Consider the following 17,608-nt stretch of genomic DNA (forward strand, 5'->3'; position numbering starts at 1 on the left):
TTTTTTGTCGTTAAATTCCATAATAGTTAACACGTAAAACACAAAATAATTATGAAATACTGTTTATGACGTCAGTACCAGTAATTATGTCCAACTTTTTACCGCCGAGTTGAACAAAAAATAAATAAATTGACTGATATATCTAGTATAGCGTCCAGCTCAAACCTAAAAATACCGAGCAAAATACACTACTAATTTCCCTATTATTGTGCCAATCATCATAACAACTAGGGCTTCTCCACACACACTCAGATGGCCACCCCTCCCCCTCCTACCTCGCACCCAAACAACGCGGGAGGGGAGGGGAGAAGTAGTCAATTGGGCACCACATTACATCATATGCAAGATGAAGCGCAGAAGCATTATAGCGTCCAAAGTGAAGCAACGGTATTCATACATGCCATTTGTGACACAGTTTACGGGCGTGAGTGGTTGAGGGGCGCCGACTGGACACAAAGGTCGACGCCATGAACTCTTGACTTTTCGAAAATCTCACGTAATTCGATTTGCTTCAACGTGTTACCGTAATGAGGAGAAAGACATGCTGGTCCGTCTGTGTGTCATAACTTGCTGGTAACTGGATAAAGCGAGTTTGACACACACCACACACACACACACACACACACACACACACACACACACACACACACACACACAGAAGTGGGCGTGCGTGCAGTGGAGGAGTAGAGGGGTGGAGGAGTAGAGGGGTGGAGGAGTAGAGGGGTGGAGGTAGGGTGGAGGAGTAGAGGGGTGGAGGAGTAGAGGGGTGGAGGAGTAGAGGGGTGGAGGAGTAGAGGGGTGGAGTGTTGCAGTGGTGGAAGGGTGGAGTGATACACGTTCCTCACACGTCTTTAACTAATTACTAAAACTACCAATTGGACTTCTATCCCTCCTAGTGACAGGTCAATCTTAAGAGCCAGGCGGAGGTAACAAGCTTTGTCACTCCGTCTCCACCACCCTGTCTTCACCACCATTCCTAACACCTCCTACCACACTCTTAACACACCAGCAGCAGCACCTTGTCTCCATCACCATCAACACCCTCTGACCACACTCACCACCACACTTATCACACCAACCTCTCCAACTTTCTTCTTCAACCAACGTTTACAGATGTTGACCCCAATATACGAAGATGCCGGAAAACCAGCTTTTTGAAGTGAGACAGATTGTATGAGTGTGGAAACACAGAAGGAGGCAGAGAATTCCACAGTTTGGCTTTGTGAGGAAAGAAGGATGTACTATAACGGGTTATTCCAGTATCACCGATTATCCACACAGAAACGGTAGGGCACCGCGGGCAAGACGAGTGTTACGAGCCCAATATTCTGCTTATGGTACACACAGGATGCCAAATCCACTGAACATTGCCCGTTAAAGTATCGGTAAAAAGAGAGAGAGTGAAGCAACATTGAGGCGACGAAAAAAGGGAAGAAAGATTGTCAACTAAAGAAGGAGAGTTAATAAGACGAAATGCCTTTGATTCCACCCTATCTAACAGTTGGACAGAAGAAGAGCCACCCCAGATATGAGAGCAGTACTCCAAGTTAGAACGAATGAACTCCTTATAAACTTGATGCAACTGCTCAGGAGTGAAATCGCTGCGGCATCTGTACAGCATTCCCAGTTTTGTGGAGGCAGCTTTAGCAGTGTTGTGGATGTGTGGCTTCCATGACATATTAGAGAAAATGGTGAGGCCTAACATCTTTATTTTAGAATTTGGCAGAATGATTGCGTCCTTGAAATGTGATTGGTGGGCGATCATCTAATTTGGAAAGTGTAATTGGAAACTACTGAGTTTTATTACTATTGAATTTAACCAAGTTTTTACCTCCCATCTGGAGATGCTGCACAGATCCGCATTGATAGATGAAATGATATCAGCTCTAGAAACAGATCTAGTTTCAGAATTAGGGGAAGGGAAAATGTGAAGAATGGTGAAGAGTAGAATCATCAGCGTAAGAATGGATAAAATTAGTCGTAGTGTGAAGTAAATCATTGATAAAAAGAAGGAAGAGAGTAGGTGAAAGAACAGAACCTGTGATCACCATTGGTAGAGAAAGGAGAAATCGATCCCCGACAACCGCTATGGATCGGTTCTCAAGGAAGCTAGAGATGAGAGAACAAAGTGGGGAGAGAAACCATAAGAGGGAAGTTTAGAAAAGCAGATTTGTGCCATACCCCTGCCATACGCTTTGGTGGATGTCGAGGGCCACGGCGAAAGTATCCCCATAATCCCTAGGAGAGGATGAACAAGGATGGGTAGGAGAGCAGGATCAGTAGATCTCTCGCTGGCGAAAGCCATACTGGTGATCCGACAAAAGAGAATGGCATTTCAAGGTGACGAAGAAAATAGAGTTTAAGACGTTTCTAAATTCTTAGAAAGGGATGAAGGGGGCAAAGGAGCGATAGTTAGAGCGATTGGAATGGTCACCCTTCTTCTTCGAGATGGGCTGACCTGAGGCATGCTTCCAAGAAGGAAAGTTGGGGCTTTGAGGCAAAGGCGAAAAGGCGAGCGCTAATAGGCCAGAGCTTTCAGCACACTCTCAGAACACGAGGGGGTCTGCCCTGTCCATGCGTCTTACTCACATCCAACCTGGATAACACACCAGCAACCCCATGAGTGGAGATAATAGGAAAGTGTATAGGTTCAGTAGGAGGAGTATGAGGGATAGAGTTGGAATCATTTAAGGTGGAGTTAGAGGAGAATAAGGTGCCAAAGAGATTGGCTTTATCAGGGGAGAGTTGGCTACAGTTATCAGGTCGGAAGAAGTTATTACAGATGTTTACTAGAAGAAGAGTTAGTCAGGGCAGCGGTCTTTCTTTTAATAAAATTCCGATTGGCCCTACGAAGAATAGCCTTACAACGATTCCTAGAAGTAATGAAAGAGGAGTGGGTAATAGGAGAAGGAGATAGTTTCATAACTTGATATGCCTTATCTTCACCCTGCATGCAAGACAGCAGGAGCGATCAAACCATTATTGTAAAGCGTAAGTTTTGGTAGATGGATAAATTCACCTACCACCCTGTATAACCCCAGCAATGCTGTCACATAACATGTCCTAAGTGGAAAAGCAACATTCATCTCAAGGAAAGTCGGAGAAGAATTTCGTAAGGAATGCCAGTTTGCTCCTCTCTGATCAAAGCTATGCTGGCGTTTAGAAGGGGTGGGGGAGGTGGTCAAAGCCCAGTTTGATTTAATAGAAATAAGATTGTGATCAGAAGACCCTAAGGGTAGGAAATTGAGCATGAATAGTGTGTGAGGGGTTAGAGGTAAAACAAAGATCAAGAATGTTAGCAAGTTGATCGTGTCGATCAGGAACACGTGTAGGGTGTTTGATTATTTGCTCCAGATCATTAAGTAAGGAAATGGGAGTGCCTCAGCTCCACCTGGGTCATCCCTTGCAGAGCCAAGCCACTCTGTGGTGTACATTGAAACTCTAGGTAGAGGATCTCGGTGTTGGGGTGTGTGGATAGCAACGACTTATGGCAAGAAGTGAGAAAGTCAAAGAGTTTGAAGAAGTTGGTAGAGTTGAGAGAACAGTATAGGAAACAAAGGAAAATAGTCACAGTTGGTTGAGATATTTTGTTTTGATGACATCATAAAGAGAAGATTCAAGATCCGTGAGTCGGGCTATGGGTGTGCATGTGTAGTACATACACTTCCCTTCGAACGGAAGGAGGAGGTATAAAGGTTGTAGTTGGAGACTTGAAAAGGCTTTGGGTGAAGCTGCTTTGGTCAGTTGGAAGTTCAGATAGTAGTAAGAGGTCGTAGAAGAGGTTAATAGATGGTGATCCACAGAAGGAAAATTGATCTCAGGCTGCGAATGTTGGAAAAATTAATTGTGAAAAGCCGATCCTCCAGCAAACTGCGCGGTGGCGTCAGTTGAGGCCCTAGTAGTTTGATGATAATCAGGTCGGCCCTGGGGTCCACAACCTTCTGACCAGTGGGACCCATCCAGGAAGGCCCCGCTTTAATATCATTGTCAACTGATATCACAGGAGAATAAAACAGAATGAATAAAACAGATCAAGAATGAGTACGGTTATATTTTGCTGTGTTGTCAATAGTAAGAGAGACAATTTGAGACCCTGCAATTGTGTGTAAATGAGGCAGAAAGATAGATCAGCAACCTGGAACTTGGACACAATTTTCGTGATGCCATAAGGCAGCAGGGTCTACCATTAGACAACACATTATGCTTCCAATATCTTCCCAGGTGGTAGTACCTCCCTGTTTGGTAGCTGTCTAGTACCGCTTAGAGTGATTTATTATTTTTTTTCCGATCATTAATAAGGAATTATTTGAACATTTATTAGATGAATAATGACACTGCAGGATTATTAAAGTAAAGTTTTTATTTCAAGTGATCTTTTCTCTCGTAATAACTTTGGTAATTCATCAAGGAAGTGTTTTCTCTGGCCAACTCGTATGTCATTTGAAAATAAAAAGTTAAATGATGTAAGATCGTAATGTTATGAGAAAAAACATAAGTTAATTTATAGGAGGTAAAAATGACAAAAGATACTGAAAGACTAAATTGAAAATATTATAAAATGATGTAAATGTTTTTTGAAGGACAGAGCCATGAACGCACACACGCACGCACTCACTCACGAACGCACTCAACTGGTCTATAGAAAATATTGAGCTGATGACTCTCTCCCCTCCCCCTTAGATCACCCCCCACTATACCTCTTCCTTTTTGCTTCTTTTCTCCTCTCCCTAACCTCGTCCCCTTCCCTCGCTCCCTTCTCACACCTTCCCTCCCTCCCTCTCCATCAACCACCTCACCCACCCTTCACCTCATTTCTCTTCTCCCCTCCATCTTTCTGCCTACGTCAACTCCTCCTCCCTTTCCCCGTCTCTCCCTTCCCCAACACAGCTTATTCTCTCCTTTCTCATCTAAAAAAAGCATGACCCCTCCTCCCTACCCTCCCCTACTCTCCCTTCACATCGACTGACCCTCTCTCCCTCTCTCGCTTCCCTCCTAGTCTTTCCTCTCGCATCTCTCTCCCTTCCCTTTCCCCTCCCCCCAAGTAACTCTCCTGTCCTACACGTTCCCTTCCAGCAGCTGACAACCACTACCCCTATCCCATTATTCCCCTTCTTTTCCATCGCCTACTCGTTCCTTCCCTCTCCTTCCTTCATCCTTCCCTTCCCACCCTATCGCATTTCCTTTACTTCCTTCATTCTCTCCACCCCTCCATCACTCCTCCCCCTTCATTTTGCGATCTTTTCCCCCCTTCCTTTCTTTCCTTCTACAACCCTCCTATCCTATCTCCTCTATCTCTCGCTCTATTCTTCCCTCCACCTCTAACTCCCTCTATCTCCTTACCCTCCATCCCTCTCCTTCCCATCCCCTCTCCACCTACTCCCTCCCATCCCTCACCACCCACTCCCTCCCTCCTCCACTCACTCACCCCATCCCTCCACCCACTCACTCCCATCCCCTCTCCACCCCTCACTCCCCCAGCAGCACCAATACTCGCACCTTCACATTAATCACTAGCAGTCTCCCCTCTACTTCCGCGACTCATGCTGGCCACTTGAGGAAAAGTCTACCCTGTTTCACCTCCCCCTCGTTTATCCAATTTCCCCTCTCACTCTACCTTTCACCCGATCCCCCCTTAATCCTACCTCCCCTCCTCCTACCCTCATTTTTCCAGCACTCCTTTTCCGTTCTCTGTGAGGGAACGTATTCACCTCGCCAGATGCAAATAATCCCTAATCACACGGATTTTATGTCGGGTTTAATGATGTTAGGTTATCAGTGTATAAGACTCAACACACACATAATGCTACCGTACATTAAACGCTAAACAATCATTATCAATAAGTCCACAACACAACCTGATAATGCTACCGTACATTAAACGCTAAACAATCATTATCAATAAGTCCACAACACAACCCTGATAATGCTACCGTACATTAAACGCTAAACAATCATTATCAATAAGTCCACAACACAACCCTGATAATGCTACCGTACATTAAACGCTAAACAATCATTATCAATAAGTCCACAACACAACCCTGATAATGCTACCGTACATTAAACGCTAAACAATCATTATCAATAAGTCCACAACACAACCCTGATAAAGCTAATGATGTATATTAAGCTCTGCACAAGTATAATTAATACATTACAGGGTTTAATTACTTTTAATGATGCATTTAACCAAGTATTATCAAAACTAATATACAAAAGATGATTACAGGTTATAGGGACCAATGATTATACTGCAGTAGTCATAGTTCATATAATACTAGAACAGGAACCAGAATTATTATACTCTAGAACTCTTAATGGACTATGAACCAATAATACTCTCAGTAATCAAAATTAATGATATGTTGGATCTTTACAATAATTAAAATAATAATTAATCTCATATAGTAAAAAATTAATGATAATTTCGAATTATTATCGTGGCAATTTATTATCAGTTTCACCGTCATAAAAATAAACAACTCATAAGGCTTTATTAAAATCATAGATACATTAAAATATGAAAGTTAATAACATTTCAGACTTTTGCATTACCATCATTAATTACATATTAGACTAATTACGTAACATATTAATTGCTATAAATATCAAAGAAACATTTAATTACGAAACATCAATATAAAATTAAGTATAATTAAAAAAATATATATTTCAATATTCTAAGCGCATCAGGACCCATCAGGTAAACATGGTATAATCATACGTTCCACCAATCAGAATCGACGTACGGTAATTTCAATGTGTTCCACCAATCACAAATCAGATTGAGCGAGGTAATTAGTGAGTGGTAATCGGTTCAGGAAGATCATATTAAACCACATTGGTATTTCAAGTCCACGAGATCATTAAATTTGGAGGTAATGATTTGAAAGGAGAGAGGTCTCTCTCTCTCTCTCTCTCTCTCTCTCTCTCTCTCTCTCTCTCTCTCTCTCTCTCTCTCTCTCTCTCTCTCTCTCTCTCTCTCTCTCTCTCTCTCTCTCTCTCTCTCTCTCTCTCTCTCTCTCTGTGTGTGTGTGTGTGTTTATTTTACCAGCGAACATATTCAGTTTTATTTGTATTTCCTTTTGAACACACACACACACACACACACACACACACACACACACACACACACACACTCAATTGGTCATTAAAAGCTTTAAACAACGATAAAAAAAAGTATTCTGAAGGACCAAGATCCACCAGTCAGGTCAGGAGAGTCAGGGGCTGGGCTACTGATTACAACAGCCCCAAATTCACCTATCCTCCCTAACCTTACTAACAGCAGTACTATCCTCTGTAACAAGGGCCTATTCTAACCACCTCAAGATGAATTAACGACACCTGTTCTATGACCTAACAGAAACTAATTCTTTTCTTGTTGTTCTAATATTTGAACCTTTAAAACCTAACCTAACCTAACCTAACCTTCCTCCCGCCAACAGCAACATTCCTCCTCCTCTCCTTCCCCCAACAGCCCTCCACCTCCCTTTCCCCCAACAGCCCTCCACCTCTTCTTCCCCCAACAGCCCTCCTCTTCCCTTCCCCCAACAGCCCTCCACCTTCCCCCAACATACACCCATGATAACACCTACACCTGACAGGGGTTACCAGACTCAGCCAAGGTTTCCTCAACTCCTAGACACAGTGTACAGATTTACACGACTATTGTACACAACTACACCACCTCTACCCCTTCCCTTCGACAACTATAAATATGAACTTCACCTTCCAATCCTAACACAAACTCTCTCTAAAAATGTTGAATCCATGGAACTATTCAACTATTATTTACAGGTAGGCAGGTAGGTAGGTAGGTGTGTGTGTGTGTGTGTGTGTGTGTGTGTGTGTGTGTGTGTGTGTTAGGTATGTGTACGGTCTATTTTGTCTTCTGTGTATTCCGTCTACTGCCTTCTCATCGACAGACAGACAGACAGATACAAAAGCGTCTGATTACTATACCATCGCCGCCATCCCTTACACTTCAAGAGCTCGACGCTGGGCTCTTTCGGCTGCCTCCCTGCTGGTCGCTCGGGACACACATATAATCAACATCACATCTGTACTGATATATGCGTTCATGCATATTCACTTGATTGTCGATAATACATGCAGATATACCATCCAAAAGGTAGTAATACACACACATTATTGTTAGCTTGTTATTGTTACACATGCAGCCACACACACACACACACACACACACACACACACACACACACACACACACACAGGGCTCAACTGGGTGAGGTGTATAGGTCGTGTAGTGGGAAGCTGTTCATTAATCATGGAAATAATCTTCTCAGCCAAGTCTTTATAAACGGGTGATAAATGAGCAGACCAGATATGTACGTCCAGAGAGTGTGGGCGGTGGGCGGATAGGATGGGTAGGGTGGGTGGGATAAGATGTGGAGGGCGTGGGTAGATGGATGGATGGGTGTGTCACTAAGAGCAGAATGACTGATGATGTGTGGCAGGACGAAAGATAGACAGCTCTCTCTCCCTCCAGTTGTAAATATACCTGTGTGTGTGTGTGTGTGTGTGTGTGTGTGTGCGCGTGTGTGTGTGTGTGTGTGTGTGTGTGTGTGTGTGTGTGTGTGTGTGTGTGTGTGTGTGTGTGTGTGTGTGTGTGTGTGTGTGTGTGTGTGTGTGTGTGTGTGTGTGTGTGTGTGTGTGTGTGTGTGTGTGTGTGTGTGTGTGTGTGTGTGTGTGTGTGTGTGTGTGTGTGTGTGTGTGTGTGTGTGTGTGTGTGTGTGTGTGTGTGTGTGTGTGTGTGTGTGTGTGTGTGTGTGTGTGTGTGTGTGTGTGTGTGTGTGTGTGTGTGTGTGTGTGTGTGTGTGTGTGTGTGTGTGTGTGTGTGTGTGTGCGTGTGTGTGCTTAGAGCTTGAAGGATCACCTGAAATTCACCCTAGTTAATTTCACCTTAAGATTAACCACCTTAATATAACCCTAACATTCACCTAACCTAACCCTTCCCTCAGGTAACATTAAGGTAGTTAATTAATCTCAGGTGAAATAAGGTGGGGGAGTGGATCTTCAGGTGATCCCAGGTGAGTAATAATCTCCCTTTAACCTCACAGAGTTAGAGGGAGGACCACATCAGGTTAATTCTCTTCTCACATTATGGTGATAAGGGCGACAAACAACTCATTTTAATCACACTTTAATTTCAAGGTATTATAAATGTTATTTAGATAATGTCATCCTTTTTTAGAATTAGCTTAGGATTAATTAATATTCCGGAAACTATCAACTACTGTAATCATCCTTGCCTTTTTAAATACCCAAAAGCCATCTTGTTCCCTGGAAGCACATGGAAAAATTTAACTCACTCCTCTTTAAAATGTTTTATATACGAGTCAGCATCAAGGATATACAAGTGCTACAGTATATCATCAGAATCTTATATACTGTTTCTGAAGTAGTACATCTGTATGGTGAGTACACTTATAACTCACTAAAATCCGAATTGCCTTTTAAGTTGCTTGCACTAATACGTGGTATAGTGGCTGGTGCGTTTGATGAGATGTAGCAACTCTGTGGAAGGCTCATCGAGTAGCCTTAGTCTGGCTTGGCTACTTTTCGAGGTTCCTTTGGGCTATTCGGTTGGCGGATTATCAGGGGTTAAGAAGGTACCTAGGTGAGGTCACATGGGAACAGTCACGTCAGTCCCCAGTAGGAAGGGGTGAGATCACAGATGACACAACAATTGATCATGACTATAATATATTCACTAGTATACTACATAAAGCACAAGAACAAAACATACCATACAGAAAAATTAGGTCAAATAAGAATGAGCCAAGGTGGATGACCAGAAAACTTAAACATGACATAGGAATAAAGAAAGGAATATATAAGAAATTAAAGGGAGGGGAGGAGCAGCTCAGAAACAGGTATAATGAACTATCTAGGAATGTTAAGAAAAATGTGAGGAAAGCAAAGAGAGACTATGAAATCAAAATGCAAGAGAATCCAAGGCGAATCCCAAGGGATTTTTCCAGGTATATAGGACAAAGGTCAAGGACAAAGTTGGGCCTTTAAAGTCAGGGAGGGTAGAAGTGATAAATGGCAGTGGAGAAATAAGCAAAGCATTGAACAGCTACTTCTTATCAGTTCTCACAGAAGAAATTTGTGATGAAATTCCAGAGGTGGAACTGATATTTAAGGGAAAGGAAGAAGAGAAATTAAAGAATATCACTATCAGAGAAGAGGATGTTCTTAAGAAGATAAATAAACTAAAGAAAACAAAATCCCCAGGGCCGGATGAAATTTTCCCTCGAGTCTTGAAAGAGTGTAGGGAACAGATTAGCGGACCCCTCGTAAACTTATTTACAAAATCATTAGACACTGGAGTTGTGCCAGACTTATGGAAACAGGCAAATGTAGTACCCATATTCAAAAAGGGAGACAGAGCATCAGCGTCAAATTACCGGCCGATCAGTTTGACGTCAGTAGTGGGGAAATTTCTTGAATCAATTATAGCAGATAGCATCCGATCGCATCTAGAGAAGAGCAAATTAATCTACGACTCTCAACATGGGTTTACAAAGGGAAAATCTTGTCTAAACAAATCTGCTAACGTTTTTTAGGAAAGTCTTTGAGGTAGTAGATAATGACGAAAATAACGATGTTATTTACTTAGACTTTAGCAAAGCATTTGACAGAGTACCGCATCAGAGGCTTCTGAGAAAAATTAAGGCTCATGGTATCGAGGGGAAGTTTTAAATTGGATAAAATCATGGCTCACCGATAGAACGCAGAGGGTCAGAGTAGATGGTGTTAAATCTGAGTGGGGCCGTGTAACCAGTGGGGTTCCCCAGGGGTCAGTACTAGGCCCACTCTTGTTCATAATCTACATAAACGATCTAGATACTGGGATCAGCAGTGACATAAGCAAGTTTGTGGATGACACCAAAATAGGGCGGCAAATTAATTCAGGGCAGGATGCAAATGCATTACAGGAGGATCTAAATAAACTGCAGGGGTGGTCTGAAAAATGGCAAATGAAATTCAACACCAGCAAGTGCAGCGTACTTAATATTGGAAGAACAAATACTTATAATGTATACAGCCTTAACAACATCAACCTAAAGAAGTCTACTTGTGAAAGAGACCTAGGGGTACTTGTAACCCCGGACCTACGGCCTAGAAAACAGTGCGTTAATGTTCGAAATAAGGCAAACAGAATATTGGGTTTTATATCTAGAAGTGTAAGTAACAAGAGTGCACAGGTCTTATTGCAACTATATCTTGCGCGAGTCAGGCCACACCTCGATTATGCGGTTCAGTTCTGGTGCCCCTATTATAGAATGGATATAAATTCACTAGAGTCGGTGCAGCGAAGAATGACAAAAATGATTCCGGGACTTAGAAACCTTCCATATCAGGATAGGCAAAAGAAACTTAACTTGCATTCCCTAGAAAGACGAAGAGTGCGGGGAGATATGATAGAAGTATTTAAGTGGGTGAAAGGAATCAATAAAGGGGATATAGATAAAGTTCTTATAATATCCGAGCAGGATAGGACTCGGAGCAACGAATTCAAGTTGGATAAGTTTAGGTTTAGGAGGGAGATAGGAAGAACTGGTTCACAAATAGGGTGGTGGACGAGTGGAACAAGCTTAGCAACTTTGTAGTAAGTGCGGGAACTCTGGAAAGTTTCAAAATGAGGCTAGATAGATTCATGGATGATAGAGAGTGGTAGTAACTCTCGACAGGAGCTGCCATGCACAGGCCAACCGGCCTATTGCAGACTCCTTATTTTCTTATGTTCTTATGTTAATATGATGTAAACAAACAGAGGATCCACATCTCACAAAAATTCACCAGCCACTATACAAGGTATAAGTGAAAACAACTGTAACAAAGTTAACAACTTTCAATAATTAAGACACCTCCCATGGCCTGTGGACATAAACAGATGTATGTAGCATAGGAAAGCCGTGTGTACACTCCCTCCCAAACATATCATTACGATGTTGTGTGAGACAATATGACGCAACGGACGAAAGATTTTAACAACCCAACCGAGACAAGAGGAGTCGCAGTGTTCATTTTGAAGTTCATCAGCTCCATCCATAAAGAACTTTTTTTTTTTTAGAGCGAGTGCCTATGGTTGTGTCAGGGGTCATGGTAATTGGTGTCCCTCCCTTTCCTTTGATAATTCCGACACAACAAGTTAACCAAATAGGTGTCTTATGAATCACAGTATATTAATTCATCTATGGTGTCAAGGTATTAATGATATACTGTATTTAGAAGCCATAATTTGCACACTGGAATAGACAGACAGAGATACGGACACAGTAGAACAATGACAGACAAGGACACAGACAGAGAAATATTATAACAGACACAACGCGAACAAAAAATAAACAAGCAAACACGGACAGACAATGAACCCTCCCCCTAAAAAAGTACCACAACACCTCGCTCAGTTCATCATTAAGGCCACTAACATCCTCTCGGACACACGATTTTCTCAAGAATGTTTTCCGAGAGACAAGAAATAAAACATTAATCTTCCTTTGTTTGTGGGACGGTGGCTGATATTCTAATTATTTCTCAAGACGCCGTGTGAGTGGAAAGAGAAAAAAATTGTTGCTGGGAAAGATGTGTATAAATACGTCTGAGTGTAGAGAAGCGTATTTTAGTAAAGACAAATTGTTTCTGAAAAGGTTGTCGAATTAAAGGGAAAAAATACGGGATTTCTGAACAGAACATAAACAAATATTGAAGTAAAAACACATTAAAGAAGTGACAACTCTGAAAAGGGTCTTAGTGAATATTTTATGTCTGAAGAGAACATGTAAATAAGACCTGTGTGTGTATATATCAGTAAATGGTATGTAAATAGGAAGTAAATATGTTTATAAAAGGCCTGTGAGTGTAAAAGAGCGATAGAGCTATTTCGTGGAAAGATAGGAAGCTGAAAAAAAAAACTTAAGAGTAGACGTCAATGGTTTCTAAAAAGGTCAAGTGAAAGCTAACCAAGGGGACGGACACCTTTCTATACCTTACGTAATTTACGAGATGGGAAGGAACTGTACTTGATGATACGCCTGGACAAGCAATAGGCACTCCCGGAACACCACAATCTACGGGAGGAAGGCTATGGCCCTCGCTTTTGTTACGTAAAAACAAAATTGGAGGCACAGAATATGTTTTGAGGTGTTTATTGATGTTGTAAAATGGATGATCAAGAATTGGTTATGGGTTTCGTTGAAGAATATAAACCTCTCTCATGAGCCACGATATGAACATCCATTAGTAAAGTCAGAAAAGGCAAGATTGGGCGTACTTCAGTGGAGTGAACCAAAATTAACATCTGAGGAATTCACGACAAAAATGGTGTTTCATGTCTAAAAATCTTCTCTGAGCAGAAAAAAAAAGTTTCTCAAAACTTTCTTTGAGTAAAATGAACAAAATAATTTATTTTTAATACATTCTATAAACGAAATACAAAAATAAAATCCATGTATTAGATAAAAAATCTATTGTTTAATAGAAGTAGATAATGACGAAAATTACGATGTTATTTACTTAGATTTTAGCAAAGCATTTGACAGAGTACCGCATCAGAGGCTTCTGAGAAAAATTAAGGCTCATGGTATCGAGGGGAAAGTTTTAAATTGGATAAAATCATGGCTCACCGATAGAACGCAGAGGGTCAGCGTAGATGGTGTTAAATCTGAGTGGGGCTGTGTAACCAATGGGGTTCCCCAGGGGTCAGTACTAGGCCCACTCTTGTTCATAATCTACATAAACTATCTAGATACTGGGATCAGCAGTGACATAAGCAAGTTTGCGGATGACACCAAAATAGGGCGGCAGATTAATTCAGGGCAGGATGCAAATGCATTACAGGAGGATCTAAATAAACTGCAGGGGTGGTCTGAAAAATGGCAAATGAAATTCAACACCAGCAAGTGCAGCGTACTTAATATTGGAAGAACAAATACTGTCAATGTATACAGCCTTAACAACATCAACCTAGAGAAGTCGACTTGTGAAAGAGACCTAGGGGTACTCTGTAAGCGGACCTACGGCCTAGAAAACAGTGCGTTAATGTTCGAAATAAAGCAAACAGAGTATTGGGTTTTATATCTAGAAGTGTAAGTAATAAGAGTGCAGAGGTCTTATTGCAACTATATCTTGCGCTAGTCAGGCCGCACCTCGATTATGCGGTTCAGTTCTGGTGCCCTTATTATTGAATGGATATCAATTCACTAGAGTCGGTGCAGCGAAGAATGACGAAAATGATTCCGGGACTTAGAAACCTTCCATATCAGGACAGGTTAAAGAAACTAAACTTGCATTCCCTAGAAAGACGAAGAGTGCGGGGAGATATGATAGAAGTATTTAAGTGGGTGAAAGGAATCAATAAAGGTGATATAGATAAAGTTCTTATAATATCCGAGCAGGATAGGACTCGGAACAACGATTTAAGTTGGATAAGTTTAGGTTTAGGAGGGAGATAGGAAGGAACCGGTTTACAAATAGGGTGGTGGACGAGTGGAACAAGCTTAGCAACTTTGTAGTAAGTGCTGGAACGCTGGAAAGTTTCAAAAGGAGGCTGGATAGATTCATGGATGATAGAGAGTGGTAGTAACTCGACAGGAGCTGCCATGCACAGGCCAACCGGCCTATTGCAGACTCCTAATTTTCTTAAAACAAGTAGTCAATATATAACGTCATTGAAAATAACCTCCATGAATAAACACATTTTAGTCAAGGAAGGTGCTCGAGAAACAACACAGCAGACATACAGGGTGGCACAAGTTGCTCTACCAAAGGCACTATTTTCACTACAATTATTCACGGGAGAGAGAGTTTTGCACCACCCTGTGTACCATGAAAGCCGACACGAGACTAGGGGAACCACCAGTGCCCGGCCAGCTCCCCATCAGTACCCGACCAGCTCCCCATCAGTACCCGACCAGCTCCCCATCAGTACCCGACCAACTCCCCATCAGTACCCGGCCCGCTCCCCATCAACACCCGGCCAGCTCCCTATCAGTACCCGGCCCACTCCCCATCAGCACCCGACCAGCTCCCATCAGCACCGGCCAGCTCCCATCAGTGCCAGCCCCTCCCCATCAGCACCGACCAGCTCCCATCAGCACCCGACCAGCTCCCCAGTACCGCCCCTCCCCATCAGCACCCGGCCAGCTCCCCATCAGTACACCAGCCCCTCCCCATCAGCACCGACCAGCTCCCCATCAGCACCGGCCAGCTCCCCATCAGCACCCAGCCAGCTCCCCATCAGCACCGGCCAGCTCCCCATCAGCACCGGCCACTCCCCATCAGCACCGACCAGCTCCCCATCAGTACCAGCCCTCCCCCATCAGCACCCGACCAGCTCCCCATCAGCACCCGACCAGCTCCCCTATCAGTACCCGGCCCTCCATCAGCACCCGACCAGCTCCCCATCAGCACCGACAGCTCCCTATGCACCAGCCTCCCCATCAGCACCCGACCAGCTCCCCATCAGCACCCGACCAGCTCCCTATCAGTACCCGGCCTCCCATCAGCACCGACCAGCTCCCCATCAGCACCCGGCCAGCTCCCCATCAGTACCGGCCAGCTCCCATCAGTACCCGACCAGCTCCCATCAGCACCCGGCGCTCCCCATCAGCACCAGGCAGCTCCGCATCAGCACCCGGCCAGCTCGCATCTCAAAAGCCACACCGGTGGAACTATGGGTGTTAAAAGAACTACTTACCAGATAATGCGAACAGAAGGAAATTCTTATAGGGTTTTAAGAAGCCATAAACACAACAGACAAGGACAGACACTCGCCTCACCCAATTCCTACATGACATCAACTATCAATTGTTTGAATTTTCTTCTTCCTCCTACTTCTCAATCCTCCTCCTTCCTATGGTGGAGTGAACTTCAGCAGCGGCACATTAGTGATATCCAGCAGCTGTCCCTCCACTGTACAGCCACAGCGGTTAACAGAGACGAACAACTTACCCCCAGTACAAACACATCCACCACTAAGTAAACAAACCCACCCACTGTGATAACATCGTCCGCGACCACAAGAACTGAGCGGCGCTGTGGGGACAAAAGCTGACCTGTGGCCGTGTTTATTTTGATAGAGTTTTCGATTTTACCCCTGGACGACTCAATGTCCAGTCAACGAGGAGATGAGACACGAATGGGAACTATTTTATGTTTCACGGTAGTACAAGTAGTTCCTTCCTTCTCTCCCCCTCCCTCCTTACTTCATATATATTTTTTCCGTGGTAGTTTGCCCTCCTTATCAGTCATTTCTATAGAGAGTAATAAATGTTTCTCGGTCGGGCTTCTATTTAGTCGATATTGGTCCTGACTTGTAAGAGAAGGAAAATGTTGTAATAAATGAAAAATTAAAATAATTAAGAATAAATCGTATCGGTGACCTGATCAGTTCACATACACGGGAAGTAAAAATTAACCGGTTTTTTTTATATAGAGAAAATAAATATATCTTCTATGAAAGTTAAGATAATTTAACACACATGATTACGTAAACTCGAGAATATAAATAAATCATCAGTTATTGTTTTCTCTCCTAAAGTAATACATTAAAACTTTAACTCCCTAAATGCTCCCCTCCACCCCGGTCCTCCTCTCCCCTGGCTCTACTTTCTCCCCCCCCCAGCCCTACTCTCCCCCTGGCCCTCTTCTCCCCCAGCGTGTCTTTACAAAAAGAACATCCAACAATAATCACTGTAATTACAAGCGACCACAAACAGGCAGCAGCAAATACAGGGTCATCATTCATTCTTACCTGGAGGAGAGATTTTACCCCACCAGGTATGACTCTCTCTCTCTCTCTCTCTCTCTCTCTCTCTCTCTCTCTCTCTCTCTCTCTCTCTCCTCTCTCTCTCTCTCTCCAGTTAGGGGAGGTGAGGAGGGAGGCAGTAGGGGATTTTTATGAGTGTTAATGTAATCACCCCACCTAGATGGGAAATTCTTTTCGAATATATAAAGTTTGTTGAAGGGGGGGGGCGGAGGTGGTGGGGCAGGGTGGGGGCAGGTGAGGGTGGGGGTGAGATGTTTCTCACAGAGTCACGCTTTGGTAGGATCGTCAGGGACCTTGTTTGGTGGTTATTTTTATAAGAGAATGCCAGTCGCCCGCGTTGATTAATATATCACTGTCAATAATAGGCTTATCCTGCCGACACACCATACCCGCCCCCCCTCCCCGTCTCATCACCACCCTACTGCTCCCTCCCTCTCATCAACACCTCGCCCGTTCCGTCCTCTCATCAACACCCCTGCCCCGCATTGTCCTCACCCCCTCTCAACACCCCTGCCCCGCATTGCTCCTAAATCCCTCTCATCAACACCCCTACCTTCCACCCCTCTCATCAACACCCCTGCCCCGCATTGCTCCTCCCCCTCTCATCAACACCCCTCGCCCCGTTCCGTCCCGTCCCTCTCATCAACACCCCCCGCATTGCTCCTCACCCTTTCATCCCCCCTGCCCCGCATTGCTCCCCACCCTCTCATCACCCCTGCCCCCATTGCTCCCACCCCTCATACACCCCTGCCCGCATTGCTCCTCACCTCTCATCAACACCCCTCCCCCGTTCCGTCCCGTCCCTCTCAT

General features: G+C 43.7%; 1 protein-coding gene across 1 annotated transcript; it reads left to right on the forward strand.

Annotated features, from left to right (window-relative positions):
* The first annotated feature begins 14,714 nt into the window (after positions 1-14,714).
* LOC121872504 (DNA-directed RNA polymerase II subunit RPB1-like) lies at positions 14,715-15,734 on the forward strand. The gene has a single exon (XM_042375291.1). It carries the CDS (start codon positions 14,715-14,717, stop codon positions 15,732-15,734), a length of 1,020 nt encoding a protein of 339 aa, XP_042231225.1.
* Positions 15,735-17,608: the final 1,874 nt, after the last annotated feature.

Source organism: Homarus americanus, unplaced genomic scaffold (assembly GCF_018991925.1).
Source record: "Homarus americanus isolate GMGI-L3 unplaced genomic scaffold, GMGI_Hamer_2.0 scaffold44448, whole genome shotgun sequence".
Taxonomy (NCBI): domain Eukaryota; kingdom Metazoa; phylum Arthropoda; class Malacostraca; order Decapoda; family Nephropidae; genus Homarus; species Homarus americanus.